Raw genomic sequence first — 16857 nt, forward strand, 5'->3', positions numbered from 1 at the left:
ATATTAACAGCTTAATCAAGGACTGGCATTTCTTCTGGTCCCTAGCCACTGCTTTAGGCTGACTCTTCTTGCTGCTAGCCCCCTATAAGATTTGGAATAGTCGACAACGTAGTAACTCCCTCATCCCATCCAAGAAGAGAAAAGTAAAACAGTTGAGGGACACAGTTCTCAGCACAGTCAAAATAATCAGAAGACATTTCATTAATCACAAGACCTAGTACAGCCTGAAGATATAAACAGGCTTGAAAAAGCTTTATGTAAAGACTTGAATAAAGGGACAGAACTGTAGTGGGAAATTGGAAAAGTTCAGTGGACAAGCTCAACCTTTGAGAAAGACTTCACAACTGGAAAACTGCCAAACACTATCTACCGTATCCCCTCACTACCCAATCAGGGACAGAACATAGACTAAATGGTCCCAATGAACCCAATAGGTATTTCTAATGCTACACATTGAGGCAATGTGCTTATAGTGGACTTGACAGCAGGGGAGACCTGTGTTCAAAACTTGCCTCTGATACTTACAAACAAGACACATGAGCATGGGCAAATTGCTTAATTTCTCTGAGCCTCAATATTGTTAGCTGTAAAATGGAGAAAATACCACCTGTATCTCTGATCTGTTGTGAAGATCAAAATGAGAAACATATGCAAAGTGCTTTGTCAACCTAATGTTGGCTGCTCTCTACTAAAGTCCCACAGGTTGGTAGCAGGATGATGAAATTTTTAAACCACAACCCTCAAAGACCATCCACTAAATTATAGGGGAGTTTCAACCTGTTTCAATGGGTCACTAACAAATTGTGGCTCCTTTAAGTACTGAAATAATACATTCTTGTGTTCTCAATTTTTCATGGCTTTTTATGTCTTTTGGGGAGAAAGCAAAATGAGATGAGAGAACCAATTTGGTGTTTTGAATATGAGGGTGAAAGGAAGAACAGAAAAGGTAGGTAAATTAAGGAAAAGAGAATACTGAATATCTGGAGGAGGTGAGGGGGTAGGAAGTGGAAAGACAAGAAGAGAGAACAGAAATGCTTAGCCACCAGGACAGCTGCTTTTCATGCTCTGGTTGTCTATGTGGCCTCATCACAAATCCAGTTTTGATCCTCCCACTATCTTTACCCCCTCCACCTCATGCCTTCAGCACAAGCCTTCCTGAGGTCACTCCTCTAACAACAGAAGCTCCTGGGACTTAACTAACATTTGCCAAGCTCATTCCCTACAATCACAGTTATCCTTGACCTATAAGGTTTTGTATCTTCTGGATGCTTATTCCTAGGAAGGGCCAGAACTATGAATCTGGTATATGGAGATCAGTAAAAGAACAGGGCTGGGGAGAAGGAGGTCACAGGCTACCACAGGGTGAGGGATAAGTTAACTAGTGTATGGGAAGAAAGTCAAGGAACAGGAGTCTGTCGGATCAGCTAAACAAAATATCTGTAACCTTCTTTCATGAATATCACCCACATGTAAGATACCAGATAGACCCCAGGCCCCAAAGAGAGAGGCAAACAGAAAGGAAAAGGATTACCTTGTTCACTGTAATTAAATTTAATCTCTACAACCCTTGTTTAGATCTGTCTCATATAAAACCTCTTTTCTGTTCATGGTGGTATCATCCTTTCATGATCCATCTTGTTAAATACCAGAAAAAAAGACGTTTGACACACTTAGAAACAGTAAATTTATAAAAGGCTTTCTCTTTATACCCATAAAATGATACAATTTGCAAGTATAGAAATGTGTCATAAATTATATGGAATGTTCCTTAATTACAGCTCAATGCAACTTAGCTCTTCCCCCCTCCCTAAAAAACGAGAGAGAACCAAAAATAATATATAACTATGTGTGTGTGTGTGTGGGCGGGTGTATATACACACACAGAGACACATACATACACACACACACACACACACACACATATATATACATATATATGTATATATATATTAGACAAACCAAACATGAAAAAAAATCATTTCCTCTTTGGTATAAAAATCAGACTCTCGCCTTGAGAGACACACAAAGACAGACGTGATGTACGGTTTGCAGACTGCTTGACTGACAGGACCATGCTTCTCCAGACTCCATCCACTCTGGGTCCCACTTCCCTTTGCCTCAGTGAAACTCTTCCTCACAGGCCCCAAAATCAAACCATTAAAATCCACACTATCCTTCAAAGAAAAGAAGGGGGTCTCCCCAAGGTTGATTTGGTAATGGAGCAAAACCAGCACTGTGGGAGATGAGGGCACAGCACAAGGAGACAGAGAGCCAACCTGTCCTTCCAAACCTGGGTTCTGTACATGTGACCCCAGGGTGAGGCCCAGGTCCACTGAGTCCTCTACTGGAGCTCTAGGCATTGTAGCTCTTCTTCTAAAACCTCTAATGACGGACAAGAGGGACAAGAAACAGCCTACTGATTGGACCCAAGAAAGTAGTTCCTTCAGAGGCTGCTGGGACGGGGCAGGGCATGATTTAGAACTAGGGCATGGCCCAGCCATGCTTCTCATCTTAGGGTTATTGCAGGATCAGGGATCGCCTAATTCACGTTCAGGGGAAGAAAGGGGAAGGAGTGAGGAGTAGCAGGGTTAAGTTCCCCTTTCTGCTGTGACCAAGGCCCTCCACAGAGATTGGGACAGAGCCAGATGTGGGGTGTTGAGGGAGGGAGCTTAACTACAAAATATTTTGGATCTAAAATTAAAATAAAGAAAAACCCACACCTTTTTCTTCTGGGCCAAAATTCTTCTTGGCTGCAGCTTAATAAAAACTTGATTCCATTCCCTACCATCACCCAGGCCCCATCACCAGCCAGCACTCACACAGTCCTTGTGCCCAGGGATGCAGGCAAGGACCCCAAGGGCCTGGTGCTAGAACAGGAGGGTGCTACACTTGAACCCCAAATTGAACCCCTTCAGGCTGCCCCTTAGGTAATCTATTCCCACAACTGTAAAAGCTACTCCCAAACTGCTAGATGGGCTAAAACAAACTCCCTCAGACAATGGTCCTTCTGTGTGTGCCTTCATGCCCACATGAGGCCTAGATTCTGAGAGGGGCATAGTGTGCACCAACTTTCTTCCCCAGGAGTCAGGATACCAATCACAACAGAGAAATCACCATAATGGCCTCCTCCATTTACCAAATAAGAAAACAAACCAAACCAAATATAAACACGAACCTATGCATGACACATGACAGGGTGTGAGGGGCCCCAGGCCCCGACAGCTTCCGGGCTTCCCAGCACAATACATTCTTGTGTAATTCAGGAACAGGGAATCTTGCGGTCCCCTCCAAGGATTAGGAGTAAAAAAATAAGGAGATTTAGTGAGTCCCACTTTCCCCTTTCATCCACCCAACCCGTGGACTCCCAGGCACAGTGGGAACAGCTCTCTTTCTGCAATAGGTCCTTCTCTTTGTTTTTGGTTCCATATCTGTGTTCCCCTACTGAAACTGGTCCTCTTTGACCCCAGCTTTGTTCTTAGTACCTCCATCCTCTCCACTGGCCTACTTTTGAGCTCCCTCAGCTGAGGATGTTCTCAGCCATTCTTGGTGGGAACAGCAAAAAGGAAGAGAAAGAATAGTGGTGGAGAGACCAAAGGGGAACACCACTCAGCAAAAAGGAAACCAGAAACAGCTTCTCAGGGACTCTGTTTCCTTAGTGCCAGGCTGACCTAGGTGCTAAGTCCAGCACCCAAGCAGAGTAAGAGTCTCAGCACATCCCTGGTCACCACCACAGGGGTATCCCAGGTTGTAGCTCATCACCCTTTGAGGGGCTTCTCAGACCCACCACTAGGGCTGCTGGCACTGTCACTCTTCTTCCTGCGCAGAGTCTCAATCCAGCTGGAACTGGAACGTGTGGTGAAGCTTGAGAGGGCAAGAGAACTGAGCCGCATATTTTTTCCAGACATAATGAGCTCCCCAAAGCCCTCTTGGTGGGAGAAGGCATAGCCAGAGCGTCGAGAGCCTGTGCGGCCCACCCGCCGCATACATCGGTGCTGTGCCTTCTGTTTCTTCCTCACCAGTTGCGTGTAGCGGACCTAAGGGACGACAAAAAAAGGAGAGAGGGTCAGCAGTCCTCTATTAATCGAATAAGTGAAGAGTTATGTAAGGGAACGAAAGGAGCAGAAATGGTACAACATCTATGGCCAAAGCTCTGGACTGGCCTGAAGGAGGGCAAACAGAATTCAAAATATCTAGAGTGAGGGGCAACTGACCATCACAGATCCGTCCTTGATCCCTGGACAGTCTAGAAACTAGACATTCAGGAGGAGTCAGCCCAACATACTTCCCTTTCAAGCCCACCACCACACCAACAGCTTAGCTTTCCCCAATCCCTCCCACACAAACATGCCTGGCCTCTCACCGTGTCAGAAAGCTCAGGCTTCAGGTCCAACTTTAGGAAGCGGAAGGCTACCACAGGCATGATGCAGACCACTGTGGTCAGCACAATTGTGAACCAGACTGTGGGCTGGGCCAATGTGTTCTGGGCATTACCTATGGAAGGAGAAAACAATCATTAGCCCAAGGGAGTAGGGAAACTGACGGAAAGGTGAAGGGATGATCTCCGGACTTTCGTATTTCTGTTCCTGTCATCTAGACTCAAAACCCCAGGATTCGTTCCCTTATTCCCCACATCCAATGAGTCACCAAGTTCTGTTCATTCTTCCTTTGCAATCTTTTACATCCATCCTTTCCTTTTCATTCCCACTGTCACCACTCCAGTTACAAAAGCCTTTCCAAATTAATTTTATGTCCTTTTCCCTCTAATCCATCCAGCCATATTCATCTTCCTAAAGCACTACTATGATCCTGTAAGTCTCCGAATCTAAACTTTTAAGGACTTTCACTTTCCACTGAATAATATTAAAACTCCTCAGCCTGGCATTCGAGGACAACTACACTCTGGCCCCAAACTACCTTTTCTACTTTCCCTCCCTCTACTATCCTACAAATAACCTATGCACAAGTAATCCTGGACTACTCACCATTCCCTATGCCCGATCCCACCTCTGAACCTTTGCTCAATCACAATCCCAACTTATCAAAATGCTAGCTATCCTTCAAAGGCCACTTAAAATGTCAACTCCTCCAAGAAGCCTTCCTTGATTTCCTTAGCCAGAAATGCTCTCTGTCTCTTACGAATTCTTATTGTTTATTCTGCTACCACCTTTGTTACAAGGTTTACTGTAGCGCACTTATTTGTATGAATCTTCTTTACATCCGACTGTATGCTCTTTGAAGGTAGAGATGACGTCTTAATTATCTTTGTGTCTCCCACAGTGCCCAATACATTGCTGGTAACACAATGCTGGCACATGATATTTAATTGAATTAATTATAAAAGTAACAGAGGAGACACTCTGGGGTCCTCAGCTGGGCTGGCCCCAGGCAATGTTTAGTTCTCTTACTCATCCAAAATGGGGCTTTGGGGACTCACCCACAAATCGGAACTGGTTGGGAAACATCTCAAAAAGCCCCTTGCTGTGCATGGCAAAGAGGATGGCAAAGTAAACAGCCAAGCTTCCCCAGATGAAGAAGTGGTTGATGGCTGTCCAGTAACCTGTATCCAGCCCAATCTGGGAAGGAGAAAGGGGATCAAAAGCAGAAAGAACAACCACAGGCCACAATCCAGGGGAATGAAACCATGATGCCCAGAAGAGCATGTGCCAAGGGAGCCCCACCATGAAAGAGCCCAAACAGGGAATTGACGGAGTAAGATCAACCTTACCCAGGGGTCAGAGTGGGGAAGGAGGTGCCAAGCATGCTGAGATGCTCCATACCTGCACACTGACTACAATGACCAATGAGGTGGCCACAGTGACAGCAAAGGACTGGTAGTCGGCCAATTGGGTGCCATCATCCCGAGTAGCCTCAGCGAACACCCCATAGGGGATGAAGAACATGAGGACTGAAGTGTAGATGCCTTGGGCTATGCAGATGAAGAACTCCCGCTTGTTAAAAAGAAGGTTGAGTTGGCCTGGTTCATAGAGTTTGGGGTACTCCATGCTCCGTTGTTCAGGTACATCCTGTAAGAGGATGACTCATGCTGGGACCGCAGTAGTCACAATTTAAGGTTTACAAGGAAACGTGCTACCCTAAATTCAGCCTCAGTGTCAGTTAACAAAAGCCCAAAACTGCCTCTCTCTTTCCTCCCTCCCAAATCCTCTGCCAAATGGATTTAGTCCCAAGCCAGCTATGTGCACACGAAGATACCCTAGTGTTGAACCAACTATGAAAAGGAGACATGGTGTCAGCTACAGGGCAACTGCATGTATTTCAGAGTGGCACACTCATGTCCTCCTCAGCCAGGTGAGCTTGCTTCCCACATAAGCAGACAATGGCTGATATGATGTCACATTCTTCCAATTGTGCAGAATTATTCAGTGAAGCCCTCTTAATCATCAGCAATCCCATACCTGATCAAAGACCCCCATGGCCAGGACTGGGAGCGAGGTGTATACAATGTTATAGAGCGTGATGAAATATTGATCATAGACGGTCTATAGAAAGGGAGAGATGGAAAGAGGCATAAGTGTACAGGGATAGGGAGGGCAGAGAGAACAGCTGATGTGAGGATACCATCCCCAATAAGGAAACAGCTAAGTCAGAGGCCCTCCTCAGCTCCCTCTCTAAAGCCAACCACACTGAAGGACTGTAAGCACTCCATACCTGGGCTGAGAAGCCGCAGAAGAAGCCAAACCAGAAGTGGACCATGGTGAAAGCAAAATTCTTATAGAAGAAATAACAAAGGAACTTGCACATGCGTAGGTAGGACCAACGCCCATGCACCAGCAGAAGGCGCTGCAGGAACTTGAACTGAGAGAAGGAGTAATCTGAGGCCAGCACTGCCTGTATCCCTTCCTGTCCACTGATCCCCACTCCGATGTGAGCAGCTGCAGAGAGAAAAGATGGGAAGGTCAAGAAATCTACAAACACAGAGCCAGGCCTTTCCTTACTCCCTTAACCTTGTTCCCAAGAGCTGGAGTTAGGTGGGGCTAAAAGACTCCAGAAAAAAGAAAATCCCCCCCATCAGCCTGTGTATCCAACCCAAGCACCAAGTGCTCACTCTTGATCATGCTGACATCATTGGCACCATCCCCAATGGCAAGGGTCACGGCCTTCTTGTACTTCTTCACCAGCTCCACCACCTGGGCCTTTTGCAGGGGGGTCACCCGGCAGCAAATGACTGCTTTGCAAGCACAGGCTGTCTCCAAGAACTCCAGCTCCATATCTGCTTCCAGGGCATGGGCCTGGGAGGTAAAGGACATGTCTCAGACCCGCCTCATTTTCACCTGGAAACTCACCTCCTCCCCTAACCACCACCACCAATTTCCTCTCAAGACAAGAAGAATGAGGACAGACTCGTAGGTGAAGACTACGTGAAAAGATCTCAAAAATCTGGACAATGACATCTTGTTTTTCTGACTATCCAAACTCCATAGAGTAAAGGCTTCAGGAGAGCCTGAGATCTGAGACATGGGAAGGTATTCCCTTACCAAGCTATGACCATTGATGACCAGGGCATACTCTCCAGCGATAGCCTCCAGGACAGAGGTAAGCTTGGAAGAGGAAAGCTTCTCCTGGTAAGAGAAGCCATTGCCAACTGTGCGAGATGACTCCATCATCTTCTCCCGGGCTTTCCTAAACAGAGAAAAGGAATTGGCTAAGTTGAGCAGATAGCATGTACTGTGGCATTTCCCAAGAGAATAAGAACTTGGAACTGAGTCTAAACAGGGGCAAGGAAATCTCCCAGCTCTGACCAAGCTGGCCGAGTAACAACCACCTCACCACTATGGAGCAGACAGGGCCACCACCTCAGGCTTCTCACCTGAGTTCTTCCCGAACCTCCAGAACAGTGTGTCCAGTGACAATAAACACTTCTGTCATGTCATCCGTCAGCATCTTGCAGGAGTAGCCAATATTTACTGCAGTCTCTAGCAAGGAAGAAGCTCAAGATTTAATAGACAGAAAGCACTGGGAGTGAGCAGAATCTCCTTTGTCCTCACAGATGGGAAGGGGGTATTCAGGAGATTTAGATTCAATAGGGGAATTGACCAGTTATAAGATCTACAGACTCCAGCTTTTTTCACTAAAGGGATCAACGCAGCAGAGGAGAAAACCACAAAGAAAAAACCTTGAGTCAGATAAATATCCAAGCCTGCTTCACACAAGTGGTCTCACCTTGCTTATCTCCAGTCAGCACCCAAATCTTAATATTGGCCAGAGTCAGAAGAGCAATTGTCTCTGGGACCCCTTGTTGTAACTTGTCCTCAATGGCTGTTGCACCCAGAAGCTGAAAAAGACCACAATTGAAGAGGGATGAGGTCTCATCGATGTTTTCCATCCATACCCCGCCCCCCAACACAGATCCCTATGCCCCATACCATCATGTCATTTTCAACTTCCTCATAGACACTAGCCAGTCTGTCCTCTCTGCTGTCCTGGGCCAAGCTGGCTCTGAGTCGTCTTTCTGCCCATTCCTCATAGTATTCTTCTTCTAGATCTTTGTAGGCCAGGACCAAAGTCCGTAGCCCATCCCCTGCATATTCCTGGGAGATAAAAGGAGGGGTCAAAACCTTTGGCCCCCAAAATCGTGCTCAGAGCTGGCAAGAAGTTACAGTCCTCCTTACTCTCCCCACACTCACATTCAGATGATCAGTAGTGGTATTGAGCAGTTCTTGATTGGATGGGTGGAGTCTCTCCAACAGGATAGTGTCAGCTCCTTTGCAGTACAGTCGGATCTTGCCCTCTGGATTCCGTACTGTAATGGGAGAGAAGTTCCCGGAAAGATTCAGGCAAGCAGAGACTCAAATAATGTCCTCTCCTACATTCTGACACTAGATTTCAAGTACCCCTTGGCCTGGAGGTGGAATCCTCCTCAGAATGCAGGACTTCACCCACTCCAGGATGGAACTACCTGCCAACACTGCTTCCAGGTCGCTGACCTCACCTATGACTGACATGCGTTTGCGAATATTGTTGAAGTCCAGAATGGCCAGGAGCTGGTAGGTAATGGCTTTCCCCATCTCATGAACGGTGATCGTCTTTGGAGTGCGTGAACGGAACACGAAGCCAAAATTCCTGGCTGCAGTGACCAGTGCCCCCTCATCCGGGGACTGAGCTTTGTAGTACAGCTCCCCTGGTAAGGACAAAGCAAGCTCACTCTGAATAAATCACTCACTCAAAGGACTGCCACATCCAGAAAGCCTGAGCCTGGATTCGCAGCAGAACAAAAACCCCAAGAAAGCAATTAATGAACTAAACTAAAGCCAACACGAACAGCTAAGTCCAGCTTCCCTACTCACCTTCGTTCTTTTCTTCTGACATGACTGTGTGACACAGTGAAAGGAGCCGAAAGAACTCATGAGTGTGGCGGTCCCCCACCTTCACTGCTTCTAGCAGGCTCGGGTCCCAGAACAAGAATTTCTTGTCAGCCAGGGGGTTGAAAGAGAAGTCAATGGGCTCAGGCCTCTAGAATAGACACAAGTTGAGTGTGAGAGTGACCACATGGTCCACAATCAAGTGAGGTTGCTCAGCTGAATTCCAATGAAGGCGCTGCCCCTTATCCTATACCAGTCATTGGACACCCCAAGCTTCCTCTACCCAAACCTAACAAGCTTCCAGGCAGACTGAGCCACTTCCCCTTCGATGCCTGAAGGTAGATCATTAATGAGGTACAGGGTAGTCTTAATCTTAAGACCAGAAATCAGCATTCCCACATCTCCTCCCAACAAACCTTGCCCCTAGATTACTCCTAGATATAACAATTAATACATTTGAACCTTGTCCATGTTTAATGACTGTATTAGAATAATAAATGAGACTCAATCCTACCTCTCCCAATTCAGCCTTGTGTCCCAGGACATCAAAGACATCACCTGCCAACCACACACATCCCCGGAGAGAGATAAAGGGAGAGCATTAGAGCTGGTATTTCAGAGCAAGAAGGAGGTAGGGGGCAGAGGGAAGCTTTCCATCAGGTACATGGAGCCCTGAATCCAAATCTTTCAAATAGAATTACTTACATCATAAAACTAATTCTAAGGGCAACTTGGGGCTATAACTTCTACAGACTTAGAAGGAACCATCACATATTCCACCCAACTCACAGCATTCTCCCCAAAGACAATTTTCATTCTAATACTCATCCATGCTTCCCAAAAGCCTCACACTCTACCAGGTCCACACTTTAAAAAAAACCCAAACAATCCAAATGGTGGCCATTACATTGAGGTTAGTGCAAGCAGCAGTCACTACAGGGACTTAAGCTCTGCAAAACCATCAGTTGCTCTCCATGCTGTGCCAGCAGCTCAGCTATAAGGGCCGCTACAGCATGGCAGCCAATCTACAGGGCACATAAGAAAACCCAAGGCCATTTCCCAGAGACTCACAAGGCCCCTGTGCAGCAGGCAGAAGGCACTGCCTGCAGATCCACTCAGAGTTCAGCCTAGAAGTGCCACTCAGTGGCCAGTTTCTCAGGCTTCCTATCAGCCAAGGAACTCCCCTGTACCCTGGAGCTAGGACCAGGGCAACAACATGAACAGAGTATAAGGGAAGAAATACTCACATCACCTATACCAAAAGACACTTAAAATTGACCCTTTCATAGGTCTTTGTTGCAGTCCACATCAGAAAAATGCAAATTCCCCAAATAATGAAAAAACCCTCCAGTTGAGGGCTAAACCCCTAAATCCCCTCCCACCCTCTGAACTCAAACACCGGCCAGGGCCTCACCATAGCTTCGCCCATAGATGGAACACTTATTGAAGATCATGATATTCTGCGTGAGGGTGCCTGTCTTGTCAGAGAAGATGTACTCCACTTGACCCAGCTCCTCGTTCAGTGTGGTGGTACGAGCCTCTGCAGGCGTCCGCTTCTTCACACAGTACATCTTCTTGTCCCAGTTGATGAAGTAGCTATGACCAAGACGGATCACTTCCACACTGCATGGGGGAGGGGCAAGGGATGGAGAAGGAGATAAAGCTTACAATCACCTCCAGATACCACAATCTCTAACAGGATGAGGGAGAAGGAACACCACCCCCACGAACCATAGGGCATTCATTAGCTGCAGACTTCTACCAAGAACATCTGCCAGGGGAGAAACAAGAATGATGCAGGATCCTGGGAGCAGGAGGGGAAAAACCGTGCCCAGGAATGGGGTTGGCCACTTATACATGGCAAAGGAACCACCCCAACCCCTGCCCTCGAGTCTCTCTCCAGACAGAAAAGTAGAAAAGACCAGAGCAGGCAGGAGGACCACAGGTAAAGGAAGAGGAAAGGGCTGCTAACTAGAAAGGGAACTTCGTTCTTACCTCAGGGCTAATAATGACAGAAACCATGCAGAGAAAAAAACAAGAGAAAGTATGAGAGGGAAGAAAGAAAAGAGAAAAATAGTGAGGTTGTTGGGCATGCCAGGGCAAACTGCATTGTGGAAAGAACCAAAAAGAAGATTCCGGACAGGATTTCTTGACCTCCCAAATGCAAGGCAGGAATGGGCCTTATAACCTGGTTTTTGAACCCCATACCTACGCTGAAGCACTCTGAAAAAAGAGGGAGGGAACAAGGAAACTTGGAGGTCAATACCACTGTACATACGCAAAGTTTTTGGCAGGGTTTTCTTCAACTTTTCAAAATGTTTTTACATCTTTTGTCTCCAATTACCTGGTGGATATGGGCAGTTGGCATTTTCAGAAAAAATCCTATTTCTAGCAGAAAATGGAAAGCTAAAGAGACACTGACCTCATGTCATCCTAGTACCCTGTTCCCAAACCTGATTATAGATCCTATCAAAATTCAATTAAAATACTTGGAAAAATCTGGGTATCAATGAAATCTCCTAAAAACAAATACTCTGCTCAATTTACCAAACACCCCTACCACCACATTTCAACCTGATGAAGCTTTTTCTTGACTGAGATCAATGAAATGACTAATCTTAAGCCCAGAGGTCTAATAATGAAATACACCTCTCTCCTCTCAGTAGCGAGGTGGTGGGCTACCAGTGGAAAATGAAGTATACAGTATCATATATGGTCAATTTTTCCATTTATTTTGCTTAAATGTACTTTCCTTGTTACAAAGAAGGTTTCTTCTGGGTAGGTTATTCAGAAGAGATAGTAATATAAAAAGAATTGTTTTAAACCTCTGCAACACACACCAACCTACATTATAAAGAAGCTTCATTACCTCTCCCTAAACCCACCAAGAAAGAACTTTTTTGGGGCAGCCACTGAGGACAAAGAGAATGCTCAGAAGGAAGATGCAGGAGCCATCTTTAGTTAATAGCTTAAAGGCTCACGTCTGAAAGAAATCAGGCTCTGGTCGAGCAAACACTTGTGCATTATGTACAATCATGCTTCTCCATGCTACTTGCATAGTATTTTGATTTTTAAGTGCTTTCCAATCTATTGGTTCCTTTACTTTTCTCGACACTCCTGTTAAGTAGGCAGAACAAGTATTATCAGTCTCATTTTTCATGTGAGAAAACGGATTCATTGGGATGTTATAAATGACTTGCCTGTGGCCATATGGCTAATGAGTGGCACAGTTAGAATTAGAACCCAGAGCTCCACTCATCTCTGGCCTCATTTCTCAAAGTAAAGGCTCTTCCCTCCTTTTGAATCCCTCACCATCAATTATACCACTGCCAGAACAGTACATGGAAGACTAAGTCAAAACAAAAGGCAGTAGATCTGAGGAGTTTTTAAAAATGTTATCTGAAAAACTGCTTTCAGACAAATTCTCAAGTCCAAGTCATTTAGAAAGAAATGAAAGGTACACAATCATAAATTTTCAAGGTTAGTAGGATCTTGGAGATCATTTGGTCCAAACCCATCGATGGAAGGGTCCAGACGAGCAAAGAGACTTGCCCAAGGTCACATTGCCAGGCAATGGTGGAGCCAATATGGAAAGCCAAGCCTCAGGGCTCCAAGGCCAGTGTTCTTGCCAATGTACCACATAAATTTCTATCTTTCACTGCTGATTCTCATTCCAACCTATTTTCACATAACTGATTTTTTCCTAAAGAACCACTATTATATATCACTTCGCTACTTACAAATTTTCAGTGGCTTCTCAAGGCCTATTGAATAAAGTAAAATTCCTCAGAGCCTCACATGCAAATCTGTCTATAGCTTGGATCTCACCTGTCTATCCAGGCTTACCTGTCTCTACTGCCCAATATATATCACATGTTCTGGCCCAACCAGAATATGTATTATCTGAACAAACCAAATCTTGCCTCTTCCTGATTCTATTCCTGCCTTGATTCCCTTCACCTTTAATACCTTCAACTCTCATTTCTGTCATAATACTACTCAGCCTTCAAATGCCACCTCCTCCAAGCTTTCCCTGCTTCCAGGGAAAGTAATCCAGTAGTAATTTCTTTCTTCGCTGAACTCCCATGGCATTTTCTCTGCACATTCATTCCATAATGCCATATATCAAAGTTATTTATGCATAGATTTGGTAGGTTATGAGCTCCTGAAGGGCAGGGGCAGTGGTATTCAAAGTGCCTAGTTCGATGACTTGAACATAGTAGACAGTATATGTTAAATTTGGTTTTCATACAATATATCACAAAATATTTAGTTACCGTTGCGAAAAGTATGAAACATACATAACCAGGCAATGTTAATGTTTCACCTTTTTGTCCTATGAGGACTCCAAGTTACTTTCTTTAGAATTATAATAGGCTCATAAATATAAAGAACTGCTAAGGAGGCTCCTGATATTTCCAAGGCAGAGGAAGCACATACCTGACATAGAGTGAAATGGGCACCACAGTGTTGAGGATGATTATGTAGGACCAGAAGGAGAGAAAGCCGGAGAAAAAGGCACTGTCCACAGCCTCATCCCATGGCAGGTAGACCTGGAAGCGTGCTCCGACCTCATACTCCCAGATGGCGTTACCGATAGCCAGGATCACCCCCATGCAGACCAAGAAGCCAAAGATCTATTGAAGACAGGATGGGGGCTCAGCTCTCCTTGGCAGGAAAAGGTCACCTTACTACCATGTAACTACTCCTAGCCAAATGCCAACGAGGTTGAAAGAAGGTACTACTTCCACTCTGACGACCCCTCAAACAGGAGGCAGCTTCCCTGCTTACTTGGGATAAATCTGAAGTTCACAAAGTGGAAAATGTTAGTGTTCACAAGGGCCACCAGGGGGCGATCCATATCCACTGAGCGCCAATTTCTGCCATATTAACTCAGGCGAAGTCTGCCAACAGCCTGATCAGGACCAGGGCGGAAGCTCCTTCACCACAGAAGTTGGCGTCAGGCTACCTAGAGTGTGTTGGGGTGGGCAGAGGGGTACAAAAAGGGGAGCAGTACTCAGATTTCTAATGAGGCAAGATAGAATTTTAGAAACTGCCAGAATTAAGTCGGAAATTTTCCCTCTGGGACTCTATCCTGAGAAGGGGTAAAAGAAAGACCCCATTATTCCCCTCTAAAATAGCAATGTTTTCTACATAAGTCCTTCCCCACTCCAATGCAGGTACTGTAATCAGTCAAAGAGAAAACACCCTAAGGTCTGGTCTCCTGTCTCTGGCTGAAAAGCTGCCTTAGGCACATGCCATACTAGGTCATCCACACAGTTGGTATCCAGAGGAGGAGATCCACTGTAATTGTTTTTGTTGTTGATTTGTGCATGTTATTAACTAGATCTAAAAGATCCTGAAATAAACACAGGTTTTGACTGAATGTCTTGCCAGTGACTTTTAAATCAAAACTCAAAACTGTAATGATTACTATGGAAAAGAGACCACAGGAGGTAACAAAAGCACCAGCAGCATCCAGCCTTACCCAGAGCACCAGCGTATTCATCAGCCGGTCAATGCTCGTCCTCTTGAACTTTGTCCTACCACTGTTCTGCATCAACTTTGTGTCAGGACCTGAAAGAAAATGGTAAGTTAGGAAAGTGAAATGACAGACTTTCCTCAAAGATTCTATCCTCACTTCCGGAATGTAGAACTCACCAAAAATTCAGGCAAATGCAGGTTACATTGCTAAAATTTGGGATTGATATCCTTGCCGTTACACATTCTATCAGCCTCAAAGTCTTTCCTGTCACACATCTCAAGCACTGGGTTAAATTCCTAACTGTCTCTCACTCAATTCCTTGGCCTTTGGGAAGCTCACCTGCAAAGATGACCAGTCCAAAGCACCACTCAGTGTTGCGGAGCACACATCCCCGAAGTAGCATATTCTGGTTGCTCAAAGGGAACTTGTTCTCCTTCCAATAAAGGGTGCCACTGAACTTATCCAGCTTGTTGTTGGGGGGTTCACAGATAACTTCACCTGAAGTGAGGACAACAGTGTTACTGGCCTAGCCATGGCTGGCATTCCAAGAAGCAACCAAACTGAGAGAAGAAAGTAGCCTAGTGTCAAAACTCCAAGCCTCTCCCAGCACACATGGCAATAGCAGGAATCTATAACCCATGACGTTTACACAAACAAACCTCCAAGTTATAGATTTCAGTGGATATAGCCAAAAGCTAAAAAAAAAAAGAAAGAAAAAAAAAGAAAGAAAAGATTGAAACATTCCCACCAACCCACCCAATCCTGGCCAAAGACTGGCTCTCCTAGTTCTACTCACCATCAAATTTGGCTAGCTTATTGATGTCCCCCAGTTCTGAGGTCACAGGAATCGCCTGTCGTACTTTCATGTTGGTCTCCCTGGAATGATAGTTCCTCAGAATTCTAACTTCCTTCTCCCCTACATTCTGCCCATGGGCACCAAGAGGGTCTGACTGTTCAACCCTGCTTCCAAAACCCCTCTCATCCCTCAATTCCCAAGTAAGTATAGAATCTAGAACTAAGAACATCTTACCAAATCATTTTTTTAGTCACAGTAGGAAATGAGATGTGAGGCTTGGGATAATACATTTTTATGCTACTTACCCATCCAATTCTGCTGTCTCTATGTAGCATAATCCATGGGGTTCACTACTGGAAAGGAGAAGGAGATCCGCCTGGAGAGAGAATTCCATGAGGTGGTGATGGTAATCCTGTAACCCCAATAGCATCATTCACTGACCCCAACTTAGATCCTACTGCAAAAAGTTCTGGGTCTGCTTACATACTTGAAAATAGAAGAAATAGAATGTGCGCCAAACCTCATGGTAAAAAACAATATAGAGGTCACACTCAGAAAATATTTCTTCTATATTTTGTTAAAGAAGGAAGCAGTCAGTTAGCCAACAAGTAAGTATTAAGCATTTACTGTATTTCAAGGTCTGTGCTAAGCTCTGGGGGTACAAAAAAAGGAGAAAACAAAACCAAAAAACAATCAAAAACCAGTCCCTGCCCTCGAGGATCTCACATCTTAATGGGGGAGATAAACATGAAGATAATTAGGTACATGTACATGATGTAAGGTAATCTCAAAGGGGAAGACACTAGCAGCTAAGTGTACCAAGAAAAGTTTCCTGCAGAAGTCAAGATGTGAAGTGAGTCTTATAGGAAAACAGGGAAGGAAGCTAAAAGATGGAGGTGAGGATCCCAGGCATGGAAGTCAGCCAAGGCAAAAGCACAGAGTTGGGAGAAAAAAGTATCATGTACAAAGAATAACAAGAAAGCCAATGTAGCTGGATCTTAGGGCATGTGGGAGTTAGGGAAGGGAGTAAAGAATAAGAAGATCTGAAAGGTAGGAAAAGGCTAGATTGTGAAGGTCTTTAAAAGCCAAACAAAAGATCCTATACTTGATCCTGGAGATATCAGGGAACCACTGGAATCTGTTGAGTGAGAGGGATGAAATGGTCACATCTGTGCTTCAGGAAGATCACTTTGTCAGCTTAGTGGAGAATGGATTGGAGCGGGGGGGGGGGGGGGGGGGGGGGGGGGGGGGGGGGGGGG

General features: G+C 45.3%; 1 protein-coding gene across 2 annotated transcripts in view; it reads right to left on the reverse strand.

The window, feature by feature from the left end:
* Positions 1–3116: 3116 nt before the first annotated feature.
* The window catches only part of LOC114049850 (phospholipid-transporting ATPase ID), a 25958-nt gene continuing 12217 nt past the window's right edge, over positions 3117–16857 (reverse strand). For both annotated transcript variants that reach the window (XM_027871281.1, XM_027871280.1), the window contains exons 8-28: positions 15904–15974; positions 15599–15678; positions 15142–15300; positions 14806–14894; positions 13758–13954; positions 10732–10940; positions 9832–9875; positions 9303–9468; positions 8948–9136; positions 8643–8758; positions 8382–8546; positions 8179–8290; positions 7826–7931; positions 7494–7638; positions 7064–7247; positions 6667–6890; positions 6414–6497; positions 5778–6023; positions 5435–5573; positions 4361–4491; positions 3117–4034 (exon numbers count right to left, since the gene is read on the reverse strand). In XM_027871281.1, the coding sequence (XP_027727082.1) occupies positions 3756–4034; positions 4361–4491; positions 5435–5573; positions 5778–6023; positions 6414–6497; positions 6667–6890; positions 7064–7247; positions 7494–7638; positions 7826–7931; positions 8179–8290; positions 8382–8546; positions 8643–8758; positions 8948–9136; positions 9303–9468; positions 9832–9875; positions 10732–10940; positions 13758–13954; positions 14806–14894; positions 15142–15300; positions 15599–15678; positions 15904–15974 (3135 nt within the window). In that variant the 3' untranslated portion in view covers positions 3117–3755. The remainder of the gene's footprint in view (positions 4035–4360; positions 4492–5434; positions 5574–5777; positions 6024–6413; positions 6498–6666; positions 6891–7063; positions 7248–7493; positions 7639–7825; positions 7932–8178; positions 8291–8381; positions 8547–8642; positions 8759–8947; positions 9137–9302; positions 9469–9831; positions 9876–10731; positions 10941–13757; positions 13955–14805; positions 14895–15141; positions 15301–15598; positions 15679–15903; positions 15975–16857) is intronic.

Source organism: Vombatus ursinus, unplaced genomic scaffold, assembly GCF_900497805.2.
Source record: "Vombatus ursinus unplaced genomic scaffold, bare-nosed wombat genome assembly UNPS02014798.1, whole genome shotgun sequence".
Taxonomy (NCBI): Eukaryota; Metazoa; Chordata; class Mammalia; order Diprotodontia; family Vombatidae; genus Vombatus; species Vombatus ursinus.